This window comes from Saccharomyces eubayanus, chromosome XIV (genome assembly GCF_001298625.1).
Source record: "Saccharomyces eubayanus strain FM1318 chromosome XIV, whole genome shotgun sequence".
Classification (NCBI taxonomy): Eukaryota; Fungi; Ascomycota; class Saccharomycetes; order Saccharomycetales; family Saccharomycetaceae; genus Saccharomyces; species Saccharomyces eubayanus.
The window spans coordinates 191,396-215,361 of record NC_030973.1 but is presented as its reverse complement, the minus strand read 5'-3'; the positions used below and the strand labels follow the sequence as shown (position 1 = coordinate 215,361).

Genomic DNA, 23,966 nt, shown 5'->3' with positions numbered 1-23,966 from the left:
TTTTTTAATGCAACGAGTGAAAGAAAAAGAAAAAGAAGTACATAGGAAAAAATATGAAGTCATCGCAAATATACATATGATCATAGTTATTAGAATATTTGAAAACCGAATTTAACAAGACGAAAATAATAACCCTTTGGTTTCAGTAGTCTGATATTTAAAAGAAATTTATGAAGACTTGCTATTACGAACTTTTGGGAGTCGAATCGCATGCTTCTGATCTTGAATTGAAAAAAGCGTATCGTAAAAAAGCTTTACAATATCACCCAGATAAAAACCCGGATAATGTTGAAGAGGCCACAGAAAATTTTGCTATTATTCGAGCTGCTTATGAAGTGCTGTCTGACTCTCAGGAAAGGGCATGGTACGATTCACACAAGGAACAAATTTTAAATGATACTCCACCGGATGCTGATGGATACTGCGATTATGAAGTGGACGCTGCTGTCACAGGTGTCACTGCTGATGAGTTGCTTTTGTTCTTCAATTCTGCCCTATATACAAAGGTGGACAACTCGGCTGCAGGGATCTATCAAATTGCAGGAAAGATATTTGCTAAATTAGCCAAAGATGAAGTATTGAATGGTAAACGTCTGGGAAGATTCAACGAGTATCAAGACGATGTCTTTGAGCAAGATGTAAATAACACTGGGTATTTAAAGGCGTGTGATAAGTACATGAATAAAACCGATATGCTTCTATATCCTTTATTCGGGTATTCATCTACAAACTATGAATACTTAAAGAACTTTTATAAAATTTGGTCGACCTTCAATACATTGAAAAGCTTCAGTTGGAAAGACGAATACATGTATTCCAAAAGTTATGACAGAAGAACTAAGAGGGAAGTTAATAGAAGAAACGAGAAAGCAAGACAACAGGCCCGAAATGAGTACAATAAAACAGTCAAAAGGTTTGTCGTTTTTATCAAGAAGCTTGACAAAAGAATGAAAGAAGGCGCAAAATTTGCAGAAGAACAACGTAAACTAAAAGAACAACAGAGGAAAAATGAATTAAAGAATTCGAGGAATAAAGAGAAATCTAGTAGTCTGAACGACAACGAATGTAAAGCCAGTTTCAATCTACAGAGTTGGCAAACTGTAAAAGAAGAAAACTGGGATGAACTGGAAAAAGTCTATGATAATTTTGGGGAATTTGAAAACTCTAAGGATGATAAAGAAGATGAGGTATTGATCTACGAGTGTTTTATCTGTAATAAAACATTCAAGTCTGAAAAACAATTGAAAAATCACACGAACACTAAATTGCACAAGAAAAATATGGCCGAGATTCGAAAAGAAATGAAAGAGGAAAACATAACCCTTGGGCTAGACAATCTTTCGGATCTTGAAAATTTTGATTCAGCGGATGAGGTTGTTGAAGAGAAAGATAACATTGATTTGGAAGCATTACAAGCTGAACTTGCTGAGATTGAGAGAAAACTAGCAGAAAGTTCATCTGAAGATGAAACCGAGGACGATAGTGTAAAAGTGGAAATGGAAATAGAGGTGGAAGACGTCAGTTCTGATGAAGATGTGCAAGTACGCACGAAAGGTAATAATAAGAAGAAGAAGAAGAAGAAGAAAAACAAGAAGAAAGACAATGCAGAGACAGAAATTGACGAAACAGATTCATCTGACGACGATATGGATAAAAGAGGCGACGAATTGAACGATCTTCTAGCGTCGTTGAATGGCAACGGCTTCCAAAGCGACGACGATGAAGATTGGTCTACAAAAGCGAAGAAGAAAAAGGGTAAACCACCAAAAAAAAACTCCAAATCTGCGCGAAGCACCCCATCTCTAACTACTCCATTACCTTCAGCATCTCCATTTGCCGTGATCGAAAAATGCGGTACCTGTGGAGAATCATTTGATAGTCGAAACAAGCTATTTACGCATGTGAAGATAGCGGGGCATGCCTCGGTGAAAAGCCAGGCAAAGAGTAGGAAAGTCAAGGTAAACAAGAAATAGAGGTGCTCGCATCCTAAGTTGAACCAAGGTCATTTATATATAAGTATAGACTAAAAGTTTTTGAGCTGTTACATCCAATCACTTAAACATGACTGTAGCGGTTGTCTATTTCACATTGTTCAGTCCGGGTGATTTCCCCCACCTTGCAGTTTTTTTTCATTTTTCGCCGAATAGGAGAATTGATGAGCTGCCTGCCACTAATGAATTTTTGAGGAAGAGTGGCTTCAACATGTATTTTTCTCATTCACTTGGCTGAGAAAACAACCATACAAAAATCCAAAGCGTACTTCACTCGAGGGTGAAAAAGAACACTGAACATTTTTCGTTTTCGATCAGCCTGTTTGTAACTGCCCATAAGAACTAGACTGATTGAACCGAATTCTAAAAGTCCCCGTGCTAATCTTATTTTTTTCGTCTCAATTTCGTTTTTTCATTTTTTTGTTAGTCATATCGTTGTAAGGAGGAGAAAATAAACTGTACAGGAAAGATGAATAACAACGGTAACCAAGTATCCAATCTATCCAATGCTCTCCGCCAAGTAAATATAGGGAATAGAAACAGTAATACCACCACTGACCAGAGCAATATAAATTTCGAGTTCCCTGCCGGTGTAAATAGTAATAGTAGCGTTCAAAATAACAACAATGGCCGTAATGGTACCCAAAATAATAACAACGAGAACAATATCAAAGATACTCTAGAACAGCATCGACAACAGCAGCAGGCATTCTCAGATATGAGTCATGTGGAGTATTCAAGAATTACAAAGTTTTTTCAAGAGCAACCTCTAGAAGGATATACCCTTTTCTCTCACAGATCTGCCCCTAATGGGTTTAAAGTCGCTATAGTATTGAGTGAACTCGGGTTTCATTATAACACGATTTTTCTAGATTTCAATTTGGGGGAACACAGGGCTCCTGAATTTGTCTCTGTAAATCCAAATGCCAGGGTTCCAGCCTTGATCGATCACAACATGGACAACTTATCCATTTGGGAGTCGGGCGCAATCTTGCTACATCTAGTAAACAAATATTACAAGGAGACCGGTAATCCACTACTTTGGTCTGATGATTTAGCAGAACAGTCTCAAATCAACGCATGGCTGTTCTTTCAGACTTCTGGTCATGCACCAATGATTGGACAGGCTTTACATTTTAGATACTTCCACTCCCAAAAAATTGCAAGTGCTGTGGAAAGATACACGGATGAAGTCAGAAGAGTTTACGGTGTGGTAGAAATGGCATTAGCCGAACGTAGAGAAGCATTAGTGATGGAATTGGACACAGATAATGCGGCAGCATATTCTGCTGGGACAACACCCATGTCACAAAGTCGGTTTTTTGACTATCCTGTATGGCTTGTAGGAGACAAATTGACTATAGCAGATTTAGCCTTTGTTCCATGGAATAACGTTGTGGATAGGATCGGCATTAATGTCAAAATTGAATTTCCCGAAGTTTACAAGTGGACCAAGCATATGATGAGAAGGCCTGCTGTAATTAAAGCATTACGTGGTGAGTAGTAACCTTAGGGGCTTTTTTCTGCAGAGGCACAAGAGAAGGAGAGACGGATGTAAGGGATTGTACATAGACAGGCAAGCAAACGATTCTCATGAAAAATAGAATCGAGCAGGTCACGAAAGTATATAGTAATTTTAGTATAATTTTTTAATTCATCGGTTTTTCATTTACCTCCCTTTTAAATTGTAGCATTAGATGTGTCAAATTGTTTTTATAATAACTACAACATCATTGATTTTTCTATAGCATACGTTTATTACCCATTGTATTCGAGGGCGTTCTTTGAGATGTGCGTATGCTGTACCTTTTTTTCTCGGCATTTGGCACGATGATCTAAACAAAGGCGAGAATCGAAAATTTCAAGCTTCAATTACTAGAGAAAGAGGGTACATATGGGGCAGACACATCGCGTGAGATATAAATAGATGAGAATTTAGTAACAATATACGTTAAAGTACATGCACGAACCGATTGATGTCGAAACATGAAAAGTTTAAGAACATTATGTGAAATCTCGTTGATGAGAAATCACTCCAATATACAATCTGTCAGTAATGTTCCCTACCATCTGCTAAAAAAAATACTGCAAAAAGTCAAAATACCGCAGCTGTTGAAACTAGAGAAAAGCAACGTTTTGTTGATATTTGATGACGATGATCTATGGCTAGAAATGCTGAAGCAAGATTTTCCGACCAATGTGCAGGAACAATTTGTATCCAAAAGAGATTCCATTTGCAAATATTATATCACTTTCATAAAGGAGAATGACATACAACTTTACCACTCGGATCAAGACCTAATAAAACTCTGTATACGACAGTCGGTGGTCAAAGACCCCCGGAACAACAAGTACCGCATACCCTACAGAATGTTATACTCGAAGTACCAGCAGGATGTGGAAAAGAAACAAGAAGAAAGCGCAGAGAGGCTGCGATCAGAAATGCTGAAACTAAAACAAGAAAGAGAGAAAAAGCAAACTGTAGTAGTAGACCATACTGTTTACTTCCAAAGAAGAAACCCCAGGAAGACCACGAGGTCGGACAGCGGACCCCACTCGCAACTGTACATGAAATCATTGAGAGATCACGAATCCAGACTAAAGCATTTCAAAGACGGCGGGTTCAACATTGCGAAAAGGCATGCACAGCGTGTAGCGTTTGGCGGGAAAGCTGGCGGACAGCCATCGTCTCCAAAGAAGGATGCAACGTTGTCCAGGCCGGAACCCGTCAAAACAGACCGAGAAGGGGACGGTCCTACAGAAGAGAAGAAAGACGCTCTAGTTCCCGCCGCACCGATCAAGAAGAGAAGGTTCGAATTACCGTCGATCTTTCTCAACCGAAAAAAACCCGCACTACCCAGGGTGGCGACCAAGATCAACACTGCACTTCCTCGTCCCGCTCCAGCATCGATTACCAATGATCACCATCCCCACACAAACACCGCTTCCTCCTCTACGTCAACTGCCACCGCTAATACCGTACCGAAAGGCCACAAGAAGAAGAAATCGGGCATCTTCGTACAAAATGCCGGTCCTGCCGGAAATACTACGCCGCACGTGACCGCCAACATGCCCGCTACCCGGCCGTATATCCACGATCCGCGGAAATAGCACCCTTGCAACCCCACTGCCGGCGGTAGGCGCGACAATCCACCGCACTCCCCACGGATACGGGTCCACGCTCCGCGGAGAAAGGAAGGCAGCCGGAAGCAACGGGTCTCCCATTTATAAGCGATTTTCGCGCGTTGCGCGTCATCTCTTTGCCTTTCCGTCTTAGTAATTATTTATGCTTTTTTTTTTCTTCTTTTCCACCCGACTCCTCGACTATATTGAGTGCAACTATGCGATATATCTCAGTATATATGTCCAGATCTTTATCGCAACGGATTCACGCACTAAATGCGTATTTGATTCTTGTACATGCTCTAACAGCATCCATTGTATTTATATATATATATCCACATATATATTATCTTAGATAGACTCTTCTCCATTCGTTTTCTTTTTGACATTGTTCAATATCTTTTCTATTTTCTTTCTGTCCCTTTATCTCTCTACCAAGTAAAACAATCTACTGTACATATAGCCAAAAGGAAAATAATATTAGAAGTCAACAATGTTTAAGAGATTTTCCAAGAAGAAAGAGGTTCCTGAAGAGCCAAAAAATTTAATTGAGATTGACAAGCCAATTAAGGACTTGCCTGCCTCGGTATCTATTCCAGAGGAAAAACCACTCACCGATGAACAAAAAAAAATGTACAAGGACGTTCTGAAATACTTCAGTGATCCTGACTTGAAAATCTACACAAGTGAAAAAAATAGATCAGAAGAAGAAGTCAAGCCCTTAGAGGAGGAGGAAAAAGCTTGGTTGACAAGAGAATGTTTCCTGCGTTACTTAAGAGCCACCAAATGGGTCTTAAAGGACTGTATCGATAGAATCACTACGACTTTGGCATGGAGAAGAGAATTTGGCATCAGCCACCTCGGAGAGGAACACGGTGACACACTGACCGCTGACTCCGTGGCCGTAGAGAACGAATCCGGTAAGCAAGTCATTCTGGGTTACGAAAACGATGCTAGGCCCATCCTGTATTTAAAACCGGGCAGACAAAACACAAAGACCTCTCACAGACAAGTGCAGCACTTAGTCTTTATGTTGGAAAGAGTCATCGATTTCATGCCAGCTGGCCAGGATTCTCTAGCTTTGCTAATAGATTTCAAGGAGTATCCTGATGTGCCTAAAGTACCCGGTAATAGTAAGATTCCACCTATCGGTGTAGGTAAAGAAGTTCTGCATATTTTACAAACTCACTATCCAGAAAGGCTCGGGAAGGCGCTTTTGACAAATATCYCTTGGTTGGCATGGACATTCTTAAAATTGATTCATCCATTTATCGACCCATTGACCCGTGAAAAACTGGTTTTCGATGAACCATTTGTCAAATACGTCCCTAAGGACGAACTGGATTCATTATATGGTGGGGAACTGAAGTTCAGGTATAAGCATGATGTATATTGGCCATCTTTGGTGGATGCTGCCCGCGAAAAGAGAGATCATTATTTCAAGAGGTTCCAAAGCCTCGGCGGTATTGTAGGTTTAAGCGAAGTCGATTTAAGAGGTACTCACGATAAACTCATTTACCCAGTAAACTCAGAAAAATAAACACCATCTTGAAAATAAGTTTAGATAGATAATGATAATGCACTTTTAATATATATATAATAAAAAAAAATAACAAAACGTATAAAATGTCTTCTTTTTATCTCCACATGCTTTTACCTGTGCGTCAAAGACACAGAAGAAGAAAGTATATGCTCTTCTAAACCGGTATAGATGGATATGTACCGAAGCGCTTTGAACACTCCTTTATGAATCAAAAAGGTTTGGCGCATTTACGTTTCTCTGTCACCCCCGTGGCTGGTGAGGTCATCATTTGCCAGTCTGTGGCATACATCAATCCACCAGCACCATTAGCGGCTCTGGCAAACACTACACCCAGATCATTTCTCGCGGTAGTTAAATAATAGTTAGTACCATCACCTAGCGACAAAACTTGCGCTCTTACAATATCACCTGGCTTGAAGCATTCTATCACCTTCACACGATCTCTGTCAGTGGACCTCACGTCTTGCGACCTGATTATGCCTCTAAATGTCTCACCTAGATCAGATGATGCTTGCGATACAGAGAACGTGGCCGCTCCGGAACCGCCACCAGCGGCAATTATTCCCATCCCATTACTACCAACTCCACTATCAATTGGAGAGGGTTTATCTTCCACAGCCAAAATTTCGACATTGGCTCTTTGTAATGAGAGTCTTGTCACTCTGGTCAACACAATATCACCTTCCTTCGGTAGATTATTGGCAAAATCGTTATTAGCATCTTTGCTAGTTCTGCCATCATCATCTGCCCCCGGCAAAACTGAAACTCGGATAAATTTTACAACCCTCTTCACCACTTCACTGGAAGACGCATCCACTGATTTTTCCTCCTCTGTAGATTGGTCAGCGACCTCAAGTTTTTCTTCTTCTTCTTCGTCAGTATTCTTCACTTCCTCGCGTTTCACTGTACCAATTAAGGTGGCAGTGATAGCCTCTAACATTGTCCCGTTGTGTTCATACTGAAGCAGTTTTGTCCCTGGACCGCAAACATAGTTAAAAATTACATCTTCACCATCTTTATTCTCTGTACTGTATTGTGGACATATTAGTTTACCTGGATAAGCTATCTTGGGAAATTGAAAATCAGATGTCATTACAGGATATGAATTGATTAGGCCTGTCTGTGCTACGAAAGTAATAGAGTACTTAATACCGAAAGGTGTGGCAATTAACGCTAGACATATGCTCATCTTTTACATTTTTTATTTTTGATGCTCTAACAAATTTTTATAGAATTTGAATTCACGTGACAGAGCCGGGTAATGAAAGAGACTGCTTGATAGCATAAGTTCAACAAAGTTAGAAAAGCTTATTTCCTTTTAACAAATTATTAATTTATGAGAAACTAATATGTCTTGATATGTATAGTTTCATCCCTTTTTTACTTCTTGTGATTTTACTTTAATAGAAGTGTGTGTAACATCTTGAATCGTCGTGCACCTCCATTACGCTCTTTAATTCATTCAACTCTAATTTGATCATTTGAGCCAATTGCGGAGTTAGTTGGTTACAGGTGGAAACCTCTGGGTGCCTATCATATTCAAATTCCCCGTAGGTATCGTAAAGAATTATCTGTGACGAAAACCTAACCCCTTCGTCAGTATTGTCTTTAGCATTCGTTTCACTAATACTTGTTATATCTGATTTCGCAGGTGAATTAGGTGTCATGGAATCAATAAAAGAAGAGTTCATTCTTGGAGCTTTCAGACCTTTGAAAGACATAGAAACGGGCCTATTGGCTTCAAATTCTGGTAGATATGCATTGATTCTGGGCGTAACCTCTACAGGTGCGTCCGTATGATTATTGAAATCCTCATCTTCAAAGTCGTTATCGTCTATTATTCCGTCGTCTTGTTGATAGATGGCTGACTGGTCTCGGTGGTCATCTTCGTACATAGCAAATCGTTCTTCTTCAGCAATATGTGGCTGTGGTTCTCTTGTCACGCGAGTAGGCTCTTGATTATTTCTTGTATCAAACGTAGCAGGACTGCTCACATTTTTATCGTCCTGTAATGTAGGCTTTCCAGGATTATACGGAGCTTCTGTGGTTCCCAAATCTAAATCTAAACTGATGTCATCGTCGCCAAAATTAATAAAACTCGCAAATTCCATTATATCAGAAATCAACTCACTATCATCGTCTACATACAGATCCTGACTTTCGGAAATACTCTTCACAGGCGATATTTTTGCTTTCGGTATATCTTTTTCAACTTCAGTTTTCTCTTCATCAGAAGCCATCACCAATTGGTCAAATTTTTGCTCAATAGAATTCAAAAATACGTCGTTATTTTTCGATAAGTTATTATCATTCCTTATATTTAAGAAAGCATTATGATCTTCGTTTGTGTTCCCTTCGTATGAAAACTCCCTCGAAAAGCTGTCCTGGCATTCAAACCTTCCACTCTTCAAAATGCTACTAGCAGGTGATTTTGTTAAATCTGGGGTAGATAATACAACTGAAGATGCCTCAGTAATGAACATCCCCTCACTTTGTGCTTTAATCGATAATGTGTCTGTTAGCGATCTTCTTTGTGAATTCATTGAACTTCTCTTGTTAGACTTTGTAGACCTTGTTCTTTCTAAGGAAACGATCGAGTCGACTTCGTGACTATCAAGAAATTTGGGGAAAAGAACTTCACCTGTATCATGCTTTGAAAATGCTGGTGAGGGAGCTTCGTAGTTCAAGGACAAAAAGTTGTCCTTGGACGGCATTAAAACATCATCACTAGCAACACTGTCTGAGCTTTGTTGTTTCTGTTCGGCACCTTTCTCCCGTTCTTCATTTCCCAGTAAAATATCCATATTTAAGGGAGTGAGCTTCCTTTGGTCAATTGGTTTTGTTACAATATCTGCTTTCACAGGAGCATCGTCAAAGTTTTTTCGTAAAATAGGAGATTCAATAGACGATATCGAATTGGTATCAACTGTTAGTTCTAAGTCTTGCATTGTTTCATCAGGTTTTTCAGTGTGTTTTTTGTGCCTTATTGATTCCCTTCCAGGTGAATCTGATGCGTCATTTTTCCCTTTGAGGAAAGAATTAAAAATACTACTACTACTATGCGATTTTTTTTTGAGTTTTTCAGGCGTTTTCATGGGATGTTGATTTTTCATTGAAAAGGTGTTCGATGATGACATTCTACTTCTCCCATTTAATATATCGTTATTATTATTGACCGTAGCTTTCGGTTCTTTTTTTTTAAGGAAAGAAAAGAAACTCTTTTTTTTTTTATGCACAGATGTATCTTCAAGAACGGATCCTGCTGAAGTGGTTCTCTGTGCTGATGAATCGGTATATTTTCGTGGTTGAGGTTTTTTTGAACGTACTTTAGGGTTTTTCAGTTTCTTTGGAGTAGGCAATGGTTTTGAACTTTCATTTAATGGTCGTATATTTTGTGTGGATTTTCCAATTTCTGCATGAACTGTGCTTTCATTTTCAAGTTTGGTTGGCGGACTATTCTCTTGCTCTACGATTGTAGGTTGAATATGAACTTTCTTTACCGGTTTATGAAAATCTGATTTCACCTTGGGAGTAGATAAAAAGTCCGGTTCTTCGAATGAGTGTGAGCTGGAAGGAGCAGCTTGGATATTATTGAAACCATCAATATCAATAAGATTAGGTGAAGATGTTGCTAGGCTTCCTCTTGCCTCCTCTGGTATACCGAGTCTGGATCCGCTTACATTGTGGTTATGGTTATACATATTGTCTTGCTCTTGGCTATCCTCTTCCTCTTCGATTATAGACGATTCGATATTTTGTGCGTTTCTAGTTTTTTGATCAGCATATTTTGACCTTTCATTTAAAATATCAGCCAATGCACTTAATGAGGGTGAGGTTGTCATATTAACAGTTTGCACCTCTGAGTCTCCGGTTAAGCCTTCTTTAAATGAGTGCTGCAAAACAGAGCTCCCTTCAGTTGCACCAGAAAACGATTCATTTGGCTTTATTGACGAATTTAAACTTTGATCTGACATCTCTTTTAAAATCAACGAATTTCTAAAAGTTCTAGCATGATCGAGTGTGTTTATTGAGTTCGATGAGTAAAAAGAAGAGTTGAGCAGCTCCAATGATTTTGAGTCTGAAACACTATCCGGCATATCTGTTGGGCACGTAGCGATTAATTAGTATGAATGGTCAAAACGAAGAAAAAACGTTCGTATGGCTTTTGCTGTCTAGTTGTTGAGACCTCTTTAGCTTTTCGTTTAGCCTGTTGTACTCTCCTGCCTATTTTCCTGGTCTAGAAGTTATATCAGTAAAATTACTTGTCAGGATCAAAGCCAAAAAGGGAATATTATTACTCAATTTTTCATGTACGATTTGAAGGTAATATACTTTCTTCGAAATCTGAAATCATTTTTCGTCCTCGGAATGATAGAAAAGAAGTCGGTTTAACGCGTTTCCGCTGACGCGCCTGTTAAGATAAAGCACGCCTCGCGGGTAACAAAGACTAACAAACAATCTCAGAGAATATATAATTTTACGTGTGATTTATAGACTTAACGGTACAATTTTAGTTTACATGATCGAACAGTTCTTTTGCTGAGCAGTTTTTTGAATTACGCGAATTCTTTTCTCATAACTACTGTTTTTGATGCTGCTCTCCACGACACTGCTGCTACTGACGCTAGGCTTCGTGCTTTCGGAACCCTTCGGTGAGATTGATGATGATCCTGTACGATCTTTCCTTTCTGCGGTTGGAAGTGTTTCTATGACTATTTCCGGATTGGGTTTGTTCTTTGGTACTTGTGTTATATTGTTAGGCCTAGTGGCATTTTTAGTCTTGACCAAATGCAGCTCGTTGATAGCACTCGTATCATGCGTTGTAAGCTTGGCAACCGGTAATTTTAAAACGGTTGAAACATCTTGACCTGGAGCGCAGCTCTTAGTCTTTTCCATTGGGTCTTTCCCCGCTTTGATCATACAATTCGCCATGTAAGAGTAAAGTTGACCCCAGAGATTCTTAAGCTCTAATGTGAAAAAAGATCCGAATCTGTCTTGTAACGTTGTCATAAATGCCATACCCATAACTTCAAAACCAACAGTTTTGATACCGAGAATTCTAGAATGCCGCTTTCCTAGTTTTACAATATAACTGTCTAAGACATGTACATCTTCAAGGTTGTCGACAGCAGAATTAAGGACTTTACAAAATGAAACTGCCTGGTGTCTCAAAGATGGGAAATAATCTTCTAGTAATGGGTCCATGGCAATCAGATTATCATAAAATTGTGAACAAAATAGCGCGGTATCAACCTTGTCATCGTTGTCTCTCTTTTTGATTTTACTTGATTTGACGGTGGGATCTGAAGTTTTGGAAATTAAGCCTTCAAAATTAGTATTCAGATACGGTCTTTCTGTCGAATTTATGTTCTTGTTTGAATATAATAGTGTGTGAAACACTTTTAGTTCCTCGGGAGTTAAATACTCTTTGAGGAGGATGTCCCATGACATTTGGAGTAGCACTACATCTCTTTCATTTACTTTGAAATCATACTTCTCCGTAGAGTCATCTCCTTCTTCCTGGTATATACTACTTTCAGTATCGAAAATGGACTGTGGCATAAACTCGCTCCCAGGATGTTTGGACGACATCCCGCTTCGTATCGAATGGTCATGGGACCCTGCTCTATCGTTAATCCTCAAGTACTCGAGGTGCTCCATGCGACTGCCATTGTAGTAAGGTAAGGGTACGTCATACATCATCGATTCAGCATAGGGAACGTTCTTCTTAGTCCTGACATTGTTGAGCACCAACTGCAAAAAAACTTCTCTGTCACCTGTCATGAAATACCTTTATCTATTTAGCTTTTTTCGAATACAACAGCAGTAGTCAGGCGCCCCCATCCCTTGAGAGGGGCAGATCCATTCAAAATGGTTGCATAACAGTTCCTACCTCTTATGGAACCTGATTACTCCGGCTCGTTTCTTTTGTCGCCCAGCACAAAACTTTTTTCAAAGTTTTTCCGATGCCCGTAGTTCTACGTAGTTTTCAGCCCCTGCAGGTAACTGGAACATTTACCGAGAAATTACGCACAAGAGAGAAGTACACTTTAAGTGTTCTAGAAGGAATAGAGCTTCCGAAATACAATTATCATCTTTCCTTTTTATGAAGTCGAATTCTAAACGTCTACTAAACTTTTTATACAAACTGTGCTATAGTGTTTCTATTCAGGCCTCCATCTCGAATAGCATTCCTGAACATATGCACAACCTTGTGTACATGGTTGGCCATCTTTTGGTCTGTATGCTGGTTGGGACAATTGTCTTGTCACCCGATATTACATTACCTGCCCTTGTCACGGACCCGCACCTGCTACATCTCTTCAGCTTTCCGTCATTTATTTCTGACGTACTCAATTGGTCGCAGGTTACGTCGTCATACAGTAGTTTGCTGAAAGATCTAGAGCTTCTACAGTTTTTAGGTAGTTCATCAGTATCAATAATCAGTCCCTTCTCCAAGGGTTGCAAAAGATGGAATATTTCAGGATTGAAAAACTCTGTATTGGATATCTTTAAACCACTGGTATCTGCAAAATACACTGCAGCCGCATTGGCGTGAGAAATGACTGCATTATTTGCGTACTGCAAAAGGAAATCTCCCACTTTGGCAAATTCAGGGGGGATTTCGGCTTTTACTAAAAGTGAAAACTCTCTTTCCTGTGATGGTTGCTGTTCAGACAGGGCAATAAATTTGTTGTTTACATCGACTAGAAATGTTTCAAATTTTTCGAAATCCACCGGTGACTCTGATAAAACAAGTTTTAAGAAAGTAGATGATTCGTTTAGAATCGGGTATGAATTTTCTGGAAACTTTGCAACTATTTGGGTGACTTTCTTGATTTCGTTAAGGATGGATAGTATCAGTGTTCTCGACATCTTAGCCCCAAATATTCCATGGACAAGAGTATAGTCTTCATTTGTGGGATCGTTAATTAAAATTAAAATTTCTTGGATCAGATAAGTAACGAACTTTACAAACCATTTCGCAACGGGAATCAACGAATGGATGAGGTCCTGTTTTGAAAATATGGTTTGAAATAATTTCGGGTTTTGTTGTTGGTTAGAGTTATTGCTTATTTGTTCAATGGCAAAATGAAAATTCCTCGCTACACCGTTAAATGCGAACAAAACATTTTTCAAATAGAGGATAACTCTTGCCATTTGTTCAATGTTATCGTGCGAAAAGCAACTTCCAAGTTCTAGCTGCAATAGCATAATTTTTTGTAGTGGTCTACTTGTAATAATTTTATCCATAACTTCCTTTGGCGCATCAGGAGAAATGTTGAAAAAAGCGTACAAGCTCTTTAATAATGTTGTAATAAATTCCTTGGCCCTGTTCTTGTCCAGAGATGAAATCTTGAGTATATGTGTTTTTGCAGCAATTGTTAAATCTTCGGCAGATATTTGTTTGTGTAAACTCTTTACATATCCAAATGCCAACGATGTCGCGTTTATGGAATCCTTCTCAGGATCTGTATAATTGCTTTGAGCTGCAGCATAAAACTCAGGCCGTTTTTTGTTGTATTGTTTGATAATAACCCCACACATAGAGGGTGAAACTTTCATCCACTCGAGTGAAGGTGGTAAAGGAAGCTTTTCATAATTAAACCCGGCGCTTAATGGAGATGCAATAATATTCTTGAATTTTCCCAATTGGTTTTGATTTATAAGTCGTTCAGTTTCCAATTTCCAATCATTTTGATTATAGGATTCAATGGTACCATCTTCAAAATAAAACGAAACGAATCCATCAAACATTTCAGAAGTTATTAAGATAACCTTTTTGTCAAGGACTATATCAGTGTGCTGACGAAGATTATAACGGCGTGATTGAAATATTTGGCTTGTAGAATTGTTTCGATCGATGTTTAAGTCTGGTTTCAATATTGCTAAATATTCGGCCRGAAGTTGTGTTTGGGCCAATCGGTATCTTTTCACTAATGATTTTGATGTTTCGCACACATTGTACAAAATAAGAATTTCTGGCGATGGATCTTTTTCGATCGAGGATTTAGACACGATATGCAAGTTTGTTAACTTCAACACATGACCTTCACCATCCGTTGGATCTAGAGTAGTACTCAAAATGTACTGTATCTTTAAAGATGGATCGTTCAAGACGTTTGGTTTGGCAGTGGTAAGGTTCCAGTTAACATGTAGCTTGTAGAAAGAAACATTCTTTGACAGTTTTGAGTATGTAGTTATCAACATACATTGATCGTCATTCATAGGCGTTATTTTAGCATGTTCAAGCCACTGAAGATCCTTAGATCTTTCATTTAATGCGTTCAACAATTGTAACGTTATCTTTTTATGATCCTTTGAGTTTGAGAATTGGTACCAAAAATCGATTTGACCATTTTTTCTAATTGCCAAGCATGCATATTTTATAAATGGGGGATGAAATACACCGTATGGAGGAACTTGCTGGGCTCTACTTCTGTATGTGTTGGAACTACTATCAAATGCACAAAATTGGGAAACAATTACGGATTTAGAGGATGTCAGCCAGTGGAACTCAAGGATGGATGTATTGTATTCCTTTCTTGTTTGCTTTCTTTCAATGTTCATAGGTTTTAGCTTGTCAACGGGTTTCAATGGCATAACATGATTGTAAATTTTATATACATTATCCTGGAATACCATTGTTAGTTTTTCATATGTGGTGGCACGATCAGGTCGTTGCCCAGTAATTAACATAGTCATATTACCTAATTCATCACAAACAGCTAACATATCTCCTGGTAAACTAAACCAGTTGTTCCAGTGAATGGATGATATGTTATAGAAAAACTGTGGAGTGGATTTATTGCTGCTGCTTCCAACAGTCGGAGTACTTCCTACACCGGCTGTAGTTGATCCGTTCACAGAAGCAGTTGTCGAGTGCCCACTTGAAGCACTGCCATTTTCAAGGTATTGAACTTCGTGTAATTGTGGGTGTAAGACGTATCTTTGTGGAGTATGAAATCGCCAATTAATCCCATTAATGGATTCTAAAAATGTCAAGCAGATATTGGCATCCTGCGATTGTGAGTCACTGTAAGCGATAATTCCAGTCTTGGACCAGCTCACTAGATGCTCTCCTAATACCGTCATATTATTAAGCAACAAAACCCTGGGTCTGTCACCTTTTTGTATTGGTTGAACCTTATTTTTGATGTAATTTGAACTGCTCTCGAAAAGTTCGAAGCTAGCTTTTTTTTTTTCGTTTCAGCGAATGACGAAAAATATATGATTAAGAGTTTAACAGACAATAACGAGAAGAAAAGGGATAATTATAGAAATAACCCAAAAGTATTACAATTTTAAAATATGGTTGTGAGCAATTTCGAATTTGAATAGCTGTGAGATATATACATTCTTATAAAAAAGAAGAAAATGTTACAATGTTGACGACCAAGAAATTTCCTACCGGACTAAGCTCTTATTCGATTACATTTCATTCATTGAACACAGTTCAGACATTGAAAGAGCCAGCATCTTCGTTGTCTGAAATATTATCTAACTCGAAGCTAACCCGATTGTTTTCCTCTTGAAGCTCGTAGGATTTTGGAAGGAAGCCTTGGTGTCCTTTTTCGACCAGATATAGGTAGAACTCCAGGCATGTAATCATCCAAAAATAGACTAAAAATGCACCTGATAGAATTAATAAAACATAGGCACTATGATCTCCACCAAGTCTTAATACCAAAATCAATTGTTCTTCATTCGCGCCCATAAATAAAAGACCTGAACATACTAGACAAAGGGGAGCAAGATATTGAAACGAATGTACGTTTCCCAGTGTTCTCTTATCTTTTAAGAGGAAGGATATTTCTATTATCCTCAGAGCACCTCCACACATTAAAAGCAGGCCAAACATATTATGGACTTTTGTACTAATTATCAAGTGCTGAGCATGCTGAGACATTGCCCATCCAGTGAAGATAATGATTAAACTAGGTACGAATGTTCTTCTACCCTTTCTAGAAAGAAAAATTCCAAGTATACCGCCAGCCCACCAGATAATTCCCATAAATGTATGCTGGTAATCATGGACACTCCATGCTTCGCGTCCCCATCTATGTTCGGTGAAGGTGTTAACAATACCCCATGCGCACATTACCCAACTGTCAATATAGTCTTGTGAATATGAAGCCTGAGCGTTACGAATCCACGGAATGGTCAATACAAGCACATAAATGAACCCGTATAATACAAACGCAGACCCCATGATACCGTGAGCAATACACTGCCCCGTGTGCGCCTCTCTACAGAACCCAAACAAAGCGACTGGTGCCAAACATACCTTAACCCAGCCTGTGATGACAGTCAAAAAGGATAAACCACGATGGATATACGATAACCTTGTCTCGCCTGTATTTGAGATGAAAGTTTGCAACTTCTTGCTTCTCACCAAGAAGCTGGTCCCTCCGGCAAGTCCACCAGAGAATAGAGCGATCCAAGTCAGTCCTGCCAAAAACCACGCAGTCCCCCTTGAAGTTCTATTTTCTACCCCGTCATTATCGTGGAATCTAAGGACAGCAGCCTCTAAAAAGGCGTAGACGGCACAAATACATTGCAGGGAAGTAGCAATATATATTTTGCCAGCGAATGAAAGACAAGTAATCACAGATGGCAGAAGCAGCAGAAACCCTAGCGTGCATAGCCAGTGAAAAGTTTTGGACCCGGCGTCTACTATATCTGGGCTAGTATACTCAGAAGTATCATCCATGCCCATATCATTGCCCATATCACCGCGGACTTTTTCAATGAGAAAACATACTAACAAACAAACACCTGCAATTGTAGAAGACCCACAAGTTGTTCTCGTATTCTTTTTGGACATTCTTGTTTAGACGGGCACGGTATACCAGATTTTATACCCTGTTTTGCTTACTATTCAGAACTCATTTCTCTGCGGCCTTAAATATGACATGATTGTACCTCCCCTTATGCAGCTTGGTATATTGGTTCGGACTTTTTTGTTTGATTCGCGGGTGCAAATAATAAAGTACGTAATGGGCCTTAAAAGCACGAGAAAATGTGCCTCGGATGTGTTTGGTACTGAATATAGAAATTAATGTTTGTTTAAATATCTACACATATACATTGATGTATAAAATTAAGATATTCTATAAAAAAGATAATGCTGTTTTGTAGCTTAAAAGCTTTTTTTAAAGATCAAATCATGGCTGTCCGGAAGCCGGAGACATATTTGACTACGGTCCTTGTAAGCCATTAGAATCTGTTTCCTCACTACTGTCTTTTGGGGGATCTTGCGCTATAGGGTCGCTGAATGGATTTTCGTTTGTCAGCACGCTATCGATTGTATGTTCAGCATCGCCGTTTTCAGATGAAGACAAGCTTGCAAGGTGGTCTTCATCGGAAAGATCGAAATCAAAGTCTTCCGCTTCTCCAGGCTCAATAATTCCGGAAGCACCGTTATCTAAGGTGGAATCGTATTCGGAGTCCGTGTCAATGATGTCAAATTCATAAGTTTCCGCTCTTGACCTTCTGATTCTCCTTCTTGATTTCATGAAAAACATAAAGTATAATACCATAAATATAGCACCGATCAAAAATATGGTCAAAAAGTAATGCATGGCTTGATTTGGAGAGGAGAGTTTTTTGGGAGTGTTTGGGTCTGAATCAGGGTCTGTGATGGCAGTTATACTAGTAGCAGCGGCTGAAGATTCTACACCGAGCGAGGTAGTGGCCGTGGAACCTGTGCCAGTAGTGGCCATGGAACCTGTGCCAGTAGTGGCCGTGGAACCTGTGTCGGTAGTGGCTGTGAAACCTGTGCCGGTGGAGGATGTTGAGCCTGTGCCGGTAGAGGATGCAGATATAGACCCTTCTGTGGTAGCAGGCTCCACTTCTTCTTTGTCATTTCCAAAAACAAACGTTTCTGTTTTTGATGGGTCGATGGATTCACCAAAAAGCTTTAATCTCCAACTGTGGAAATTAATCTTATGACCATTTACTGTAGTCTTGACTTTGATTTTCCATTCACCCGCACCACTTTCACCCCAGTGTGCAACAGACATAAATGTCCAACCTTTGAATCCGCCTGACGAGTCGTCTCTTGATCTCACAACACCAAGTTTTGAAACTATCCCCGCTGGTGATATTAAATCAACAGTTGTGGTCCCTCTGAAATCCGTATCTATATCTACGGTGACCGTGACATGCTCAGTTCTCTTAAAATTGCCCTCTTTGAGGTTCTCTTGCGATATATTTATCGCAGATTCTAAGGTCTCCTCTGTAGAGTTTGTTGATTTGGAAACGTATAGTGTCGGCAAGTAATACCATGTTTGGGGGTTTACATTAACCCAGGTCTTGGCCATTTCGACCAACTTATAGGCATCAATCTTACCAAAACCATAACGATGAGAATATTTTTTTCCCATAGCGCTGTCTTGCCAATCTCCGTCGGAATTTTTTTCTAGTCCCACAGCAGATAAGATGGATAAGTATTGTACATCTCTCCAGCTTAGGCTCGGATTCGCCTCTAGCAACAAAGTGTAAACACCGGCTGCTAAGGGGGCGGCCGCAGAAGTTCCACCATGGCTATCACTACACTTCCCATTGATATCGCTTGAATGGATATACTCACCTGATCCTGATGAATACGTGACAGCCATAACGGCAGAACAACTCTCCGAATAAGGAGGGTGCAGATCTTTGTGGTCAATAGCCCCAATAGTAATGGAATATATGGAATTAGTATAACCGTCGTAATTACAATTATCACCCCGAGCACCACCATTCCCACTTGCAAAAACATAAATAGCCCCCTTGGAGCCTCTTCCCTCTGTTACGCCTTTCACCAATGCCTTCTTTACCAAGTCGCTAGGGCCTTGCAAATGTCTTCCATCATCCGCGGGACCCCATGAGCAGGAATATATGTCATTAGTGTCCAAGCCATAAATCAATGAAGCAGCTTCGTCTTCTGTAGTAATTTCACCGGATAATATTCTTATACCTGAAATTTTGGCATTGTAACCTACTCCGACACCACAGAAATCATTACCTTTCTTGGCAGCAATCTCACCAGCACATCTTGTGCCATGATAGTCATCGGCCAGTCTTGGCTTTGGCAAATTGGTGTTATCGTTGAAATCCCACGAGCCTTCGGCACAGAAGTTATCTTTCAAGTCCTCGTTTTCGTAGTCAAGGCCATCATCTACGATGGCAGCCACAACGCCGGCGCCTGTGATATTGTTGTACCATAAATCCACGACGTTTATATCGCTCCCGGGGAAACTTGGGTTGATTAAATGCCACTGTCTTTCGAAAAGTGGATCGTTGATGCTAAGTTTATCTTCGGCTTCCTTTATTGGTAACAAGCTTGAATCCACTGGGTGGGCAGGGATAGGCAGTCTCTTGAATAAGTCATTACGCGGAGATAGATCGTGAACTGATAATATGTGGTCATCGTTGTTTTCTTGAAGCTCTTCCAATGACGATCTTTTACCCAGACTTAATACCTCTTTGGAAAAAACATAGTGGTTGAGTAGCCCGCGAACGTCGTGTTCATATTGCCAGTTGGGATGTATTTCCCCCAAGCGAGACAGTGTTTCGTTACTCTCTATGGCAAAATATTGTCGTGTTGTGTGGTCTTTCAATGGAATATGCTGCGATAGTACAATGAGGGGCGCCGAGAGGACCCACCAGAGGCATAAGATGATTGATTTCCTCACTTTCATTGAAATATGGGTTTTGAGTTTATGATGGAATGATGTGGCCGGAAAAGGACACAGTCGATATTATTTGCTGCTTGATGTGAGAGCCAAATGAATGGAATATGTACTTAAAATAGTTTTTGTCTGTTGCAAAAAGGGAAGTTTAAACCAGGAAAAAGAATAGGTCAAAGACAGAATTATGCATATGAAACGATAGGAGGGACGCGAACAGCAATATATACTACTTGTTTGCTTTTGAAATGCGGTTTGGCTTCAATAAAGTCCTGTTCAGTGATTCTTGGACTGGTGTATTGTTGTTAGCGTCTGGGCTCGATTAACTGACGTGTTTATCTTTCCTTTTTGTTTGTTTTCTTTTTCTAGTTCTACTAAATTTATTTTTTTTTTCAAATTCCAGTTTTTTGCGTTTCAAAAATTGACTCTCATACTATGGGTACGATACAAAACACGTTATTCTTTATTTGTCTTTTTGTATATACTATAGAAGATGTTGAAAGCGCGCATATATACTGTATCAAGCAGTCTATTTGGCCAAAGCGCCCATTGGATCCCAGATGGGCAAAACAATGGGTTCTTCTTTACCCGAGGTGAATTTTGTGGCCAATTCTTCGGGCAACTCATCGATGTCGACTACGATCTGGAAACAGTACTCCTCGAAGTATTGCTGAGTCATGACGTACAGGCCGTCCTTACCGGAGTCTTTTCCCCAGGAGTTTTCTACACGGTAGCGGACTGGCAACTTGGACGTCTCATCGACGTGGCAACCAGTGATCAACATTGCATGGGTCATCAAACTTTCGTGGTACTTGATACGTGAGGCCTTTTCTTGGGGCAAGTTGTAGCCGATGGCGGGGTAGTTCCATAACTCGACGTCCATGACGCCGACCTTCTTGTCCATGAATTTTGGAGTGTGAGAACCGAAAAAGACAGCCTTGTTGTTTTGCAACCTCTTGACGACCAACTTGGACAATGTTTCATTGTCGACATTTAGATAAAGCACGGCGTCGCCCCCGAGGACGTTACCCAAACGGTCAATCCTGATCAGCTTGCCGTATGGGTGTCTTGGGTCGTTGATTAATGAGACTGGTTTGGAAGTGTCCAGCTTTGCGTATTTGGTGGCAAACTCCAATGGGGTCGACTTGATAGTGTGAATCTTCTTGTCTTTGTCGACATATTCCCAAGTGAACTCTTTGTTTGGTTGCACTGGGGGCAAGTCCATGAACAAAGACATCAATCTGAAGATCTCCATTTGCATTTCCTCCCTCAAAATGGCAATTTCGGAGTCGCCAGCAGAGTGCTCTTCCAAGGCAGTTCGTAAAGTCTCAGCAAATTCTCTCAACTTGGTGGTCAACAGCGAATTCCATTTTCTGGAAGCAGTGGTGGAATAAGCCAAGTCTCCGTACAGATCCTTGGGGACAAGGCCGTACTTCTTGACCAAATTCAAGAACATGCTATACTGACCACCATCTTCGGTGGGGGCAGCCAACAAGTACTGTACCAGACGAGAATCGACGTCTTCGCCAGCGGAGGAGATGATTTGGTCCAGGAAATAGTTTGCTTTTTCTAGTTTATCGTAAAAGAACAAGTAAGCCTGGGACAGTTCGAACTCTTTCAAGTTCAATTCGGATATGACGTTCAAACGCAATTGGTTGGTAGCGGCAAATAGCCAGCATCTACCGGAGCTTTTTTGGTTGGTGACGGGGGTGGAATCGGTGGAGACGAGGGTGTTGAAGATTCTGTTGTCCTGCTGCAGCAGCCTAGTCTTGTTCAAGAGCGCGTCATCGGCGTTGTAGTTCTTGAGAACGGTGGTGGCCAATTGGTGCGTCAAGTCCGATTGCAGCTCTTTGTTCCAAGAATTGATCTTGCTGATATCGATGGAGGATGACATTTTTCTTATGGTGGTGATGCTGTGTAAAGCTTTTGAAAGATGATGCCTGAGTGTGTTGGAATACAAGGACCGAGAGAGAGACGCGGGTAGCATGAACAAGGTCTGCCTGAGGTCTATTTATGGGGGGGAGGTCCGGTTCGGTTCGCGATAAGGTAGCCGGCGTTAGCAACTGGCTTGCGCCAGCAACCCCATTGATTAAGAGAGCAGGAGACTGTTTGGTTGGAGGGGGGCGTGGAAAGGGGGAAAAAAGAGGAATGTGTCACACTACCCGGCTATAGAATACGTCTGTTTGACACATACGACAGCGCTTCGTGTCGAACCCATATAGAGCGCGATTTCTGCAGCGACGACCGCACGTAGAGAGAGAGAGGCACACGAGCTCGCTGCCTCCCCCCTCCCCCGTCCCAGCCTTTGGCCATTTTCTTATTCTTTTTCTTTTTCCTGTTATTTTTCATATTTTCTGCCTTGCCAGTTTCTTTTTTCCAGTTTCCATTTTCTCCCAGCTCATCGCAAGAAAAAAGATAAAACCGTGATGACTAACCAACGACACAACCACGGCCTGACAGACAGACCACTTCGTAAAGCACAACCCAACGTACAGAAGAAAGCATGAGTGCGTTACTATCGGAATCAGACCTCAACGACTTCATCAGTCCCGCGCTGGCGTGCGTCAAGCCCACCCAAGTAAGCGGGGGCAAGAGCACCAACACGAACGGCGAGTACGAAGTGACCACGGAGCCGGACCAGCCGGAGAAGGTCTCCATCACGCTGTCAGACTGCCTCGCCTGCTCCGGCTGCATAACCTCCAGCGAGGAGATCCTACTGCGCAGCCAAAGCCATTCTGTTTTCCTAGAGAACTGGGGGAAGCTTTCACAGCACCCGGACAAGTTCCTCGTGGTGAGCGTTTCGCCGCAGTGCAGACTGTCCCTGGCACAGTACTACGACATGACGCTGGAGGCGGCCGATCTGTGCTTGATGAATTTTTTCGAAACGCAGTTCCGCTGCAAATACATGGTCGGCACCGAGATGGGCAGGATCGTGTCCATCAACAAGACCGTGGAGAAGATCATCGCCCACAAGGACCACGAGCGCCAGCAGGGCACCGCGGCGGACAGCAAGCCATTGCTGTCCGCGGTGTGTCCTGGCTTTCTCATCTACACGGAGAAGACCAAGCCGCAGTTGGCCCCCATGCTACTGAACGTCAAGTCGCCACAGCAGATAACAGGCTCCTTGATCAAGAACACGTTCCACGACCTCGGCGTGGCCCGGGACTCGTTCTACCACCTGGCACTGATGCCTTGTTTCGACAAGAAGCTGGAAGCCTCCCGTCCAGAGTCCCTGGACGACGCCATCGATTGTGTGATCACACCCCGCGAGGTGGTCACGATGCTGCAAGAACTGGGGTTGGACTACAAAACGTTTGCCACCGAGAACAAGACCCTGTACGGGCGGCTATCGCCGCCCGGGTGGGACCCGCACGTGCACTGGGCGTCGAACCTGGGCGGCTCCTGCGGCGGCTACGCATACCAGTACGTGGCCGCCATGCAGCGGCTGCACCCGGGTAGCCAGGTGGCCGTCCTGGAGGGTAAGAACAGCGACATCGTCGAGTACCGCCTGCAGATGCACGGCTCGGACACCCCGATAGCCGCCGCGAGCGAGCTGTCTGGTTTCAGAAACATCCAGAACCTGGTGCGCAAGCTGACCGTGCCCGTGGGCGGCGCCGGGCCCGAGCGCACCAG

General features: G+C 41.3%; 12 protein-coding genes across 12 annotated transcripts; 5 read left to right on the top strand and 7 right to left on the bottom strand.

Moving 5' to 3' along the window:
- Positions 1 to 170: 170 nt before the first annotated feature.
- JJJ1 (Jjj1p) lies at positions 171 to 1,973 on the top strand (the record flags this gene model as incomplete). The annotated part of the gene is made up of 1 exon (XM_018367540.1): positions 171 to 1,973. The coding sequence occupies one exon, from the start codon at positions 171 to 173 to the stop codon at positions 1,971 to 1,973; it is 1,803 nt and encodes a 600-aa protein (XP_018219664.1).
- A 487-nt stretch (positions 1,974 to 2,460) lies between these two features.
- On the top strand, positions 2,461 to 3,495 carry URE2 (glutathione peroxidase; the record flags this gene model as incomplete). Its single annotated transcript, XM_018367539.1, has 1 exon — positions 2,461 to 3,495. The coding sequence occupies one exon, from the start codon at positions 2,461 to 2,463 to the stop codon at positions 3,493 to 3,495; it is 1,035 nt and encodes a 344-aa protein (XP_018219663.1).
- Positions 3,496 to 3,977: 482 nt separating this feature from the next.
- Positions 3,978 to 5,102, top strand: ELA1 (elongin A; the record flags this gene model as incomplete). The annotated part of the gene is made up of 1 exon (XM_018367538.1): positions 3,978 to 5,102. One exon carries the CDS (start codon positions 3,978 to 3,980, stop codon positions 5,100 to 5,102), a length of 1,125 nt encoding a protein of 374 aa, XP_018219662.1.
- Positions 5,103 to 5,607: 505 nt separating this feature from the next.
- Positions 5,608 to 6,654, top strand: PDR16 (phosphatidylinositol transporter; the record flags this gene model as incomplete). The annotated part of the gene is made up of 1 exon (XM_018367537.1): positions 5,608 to 6,654. One exon carries the CDS (start codon positions 5,608 to 5,610, stop codon positions 6,652 to 6,654), a length of 1,047 nt encoding a protein of 348 aa, XP_018219661.1.
- A 211-nt stretch (positions 6,655 to 6,865) lies between these two features.
- On the bottom strand, positions 6,866 to 7,846 carry CSL4 (exosome non-catalytic core subunit CSL4; the record flags this gene model as incomplete). The annotated part of the gene is made up of 1 exon (XM_018367536.1): positions 6,866 to 7,846. One exon carries the CDS (start codon positions 7,844 to 7,846, stop codon positions 6,866 to 6,868), a length of 981 nt encoding a protein of 326 aa, XP_018219660.1.
- Positions 7,847 to 8,057: 211 nt separating this feature from the next.
- Positions 8,058 to 10,754, bottom strand: BNI4 (Bni4p; the record flags this gene model as incomplete). Its single annotated transcript, XM_018367535.1, has 1 exon — positions 8,058 to 10,754. One exon carries the CDS (start codon positions 10,752 to 10,754, stop codon positions 8,058 to 8,060), a length of 2,697 nt encoding a protein of 898 aa, XP_018219659.1.
- A 418-nt stretch (positions 10,755 to 11,172) lies between these two features.
- On the bottom strand, positions 11,173 to 12,441 carry DI49_4512 (uncharacterized protein; the record flags this gene model as incomplete). Its single annotated transcript, XM_018367534.1, has 1 exon — positions 11,173 to 12,441. One exon carries the CDS (start codon positions 12,439 to 12,441, stop codon positions 11,173 to 11,175), a length of 1,269 nt encoding a protein of 422 aa, XP_018219658.1.
- A 384-nt stretch (positions 12,442 to 12,825) lies between these two features.
- On the bottom strand, positions 12,826 to 15,753 carry SIN4 (Sin4p; the record flags this gene model as incomplete). Its single annotated transcript, XM_018367533.1, has 1 exon — positions 12,826 to 15,753. One exon carries the CDS (start codon positions 15,751 to 15,753, stop codon positions 12,826 to 12,828), a length of 2,928 nt encoding a protein of 975 aa, XP_018219657.1.
- A 361-nt stretch (positions 15,754 to 16,114) lies between these two features.
- On the bottom strand, positions 16,115 to 17,485 carry YTP1 (Ytp1p; the record flags this gene model as incomplete). The annotated part of the gene is made up of 1 exon (XM_018367532.1): positions 16,115 to 17,485. The coding sequence occupies one exon, from the start codon at positions 17,483 to 17,485 to the stop codon at positions 16,115 to 16,117; it is 1,371 nt and encodes a 456-aa protein (XP_018219656.1).
- A 373-nt stretch (positions 17,486 to 17,858) lies between these two features.
- Positions 17,859 to 20,345, bottom strand: KEX2 (kexin KEX2; the record flags this gene model as incomplete). The annotated part of the gene is made up of 1 exon (XM_018367531.1): positions 17,859 to 20,345. One exon carries the CDS (start codon positions 20,343 to 20,345, stop codon positions 17,859 to 17,861), a length of 2,487 nt encoding a protein of 828 aa, XP_018219655.1.
- A 517-nt stretch (positions 20,346 to 20,862) lies between these two features.
- Positions 20,863 to 22,320, bottom strand: LAP3 (bleomycin hydrolase; the record flags this gene model as incomplete). The annotated part of the gene is made up of 1 exon (XM_018367530.1): positions 20,863 to 22,320. One exon carries the CDS (start codon positions 22,318 to 22,320, stop codon positions 20,863 to 20,865), a length of 1,458 nt encoding a protein of 485 aa, XP_018219654.1.
- A 516-nt stretch (positions 22,321 to 22,836) lies between these two features.
- On the top strand, positions 22,837 to 23,966 carry NAR1 (iron-sulfur cluster assembly protein NAR1; the record flags this gene model as incomplete). The annotated part of the gene is made up of 1 exon (XM_018367529.1): positions 22,837 to 23,966. A coding segment is annotated over one exon (1,130 nt), but the record flags the coding sequence as incomplete, so codon positions are not given.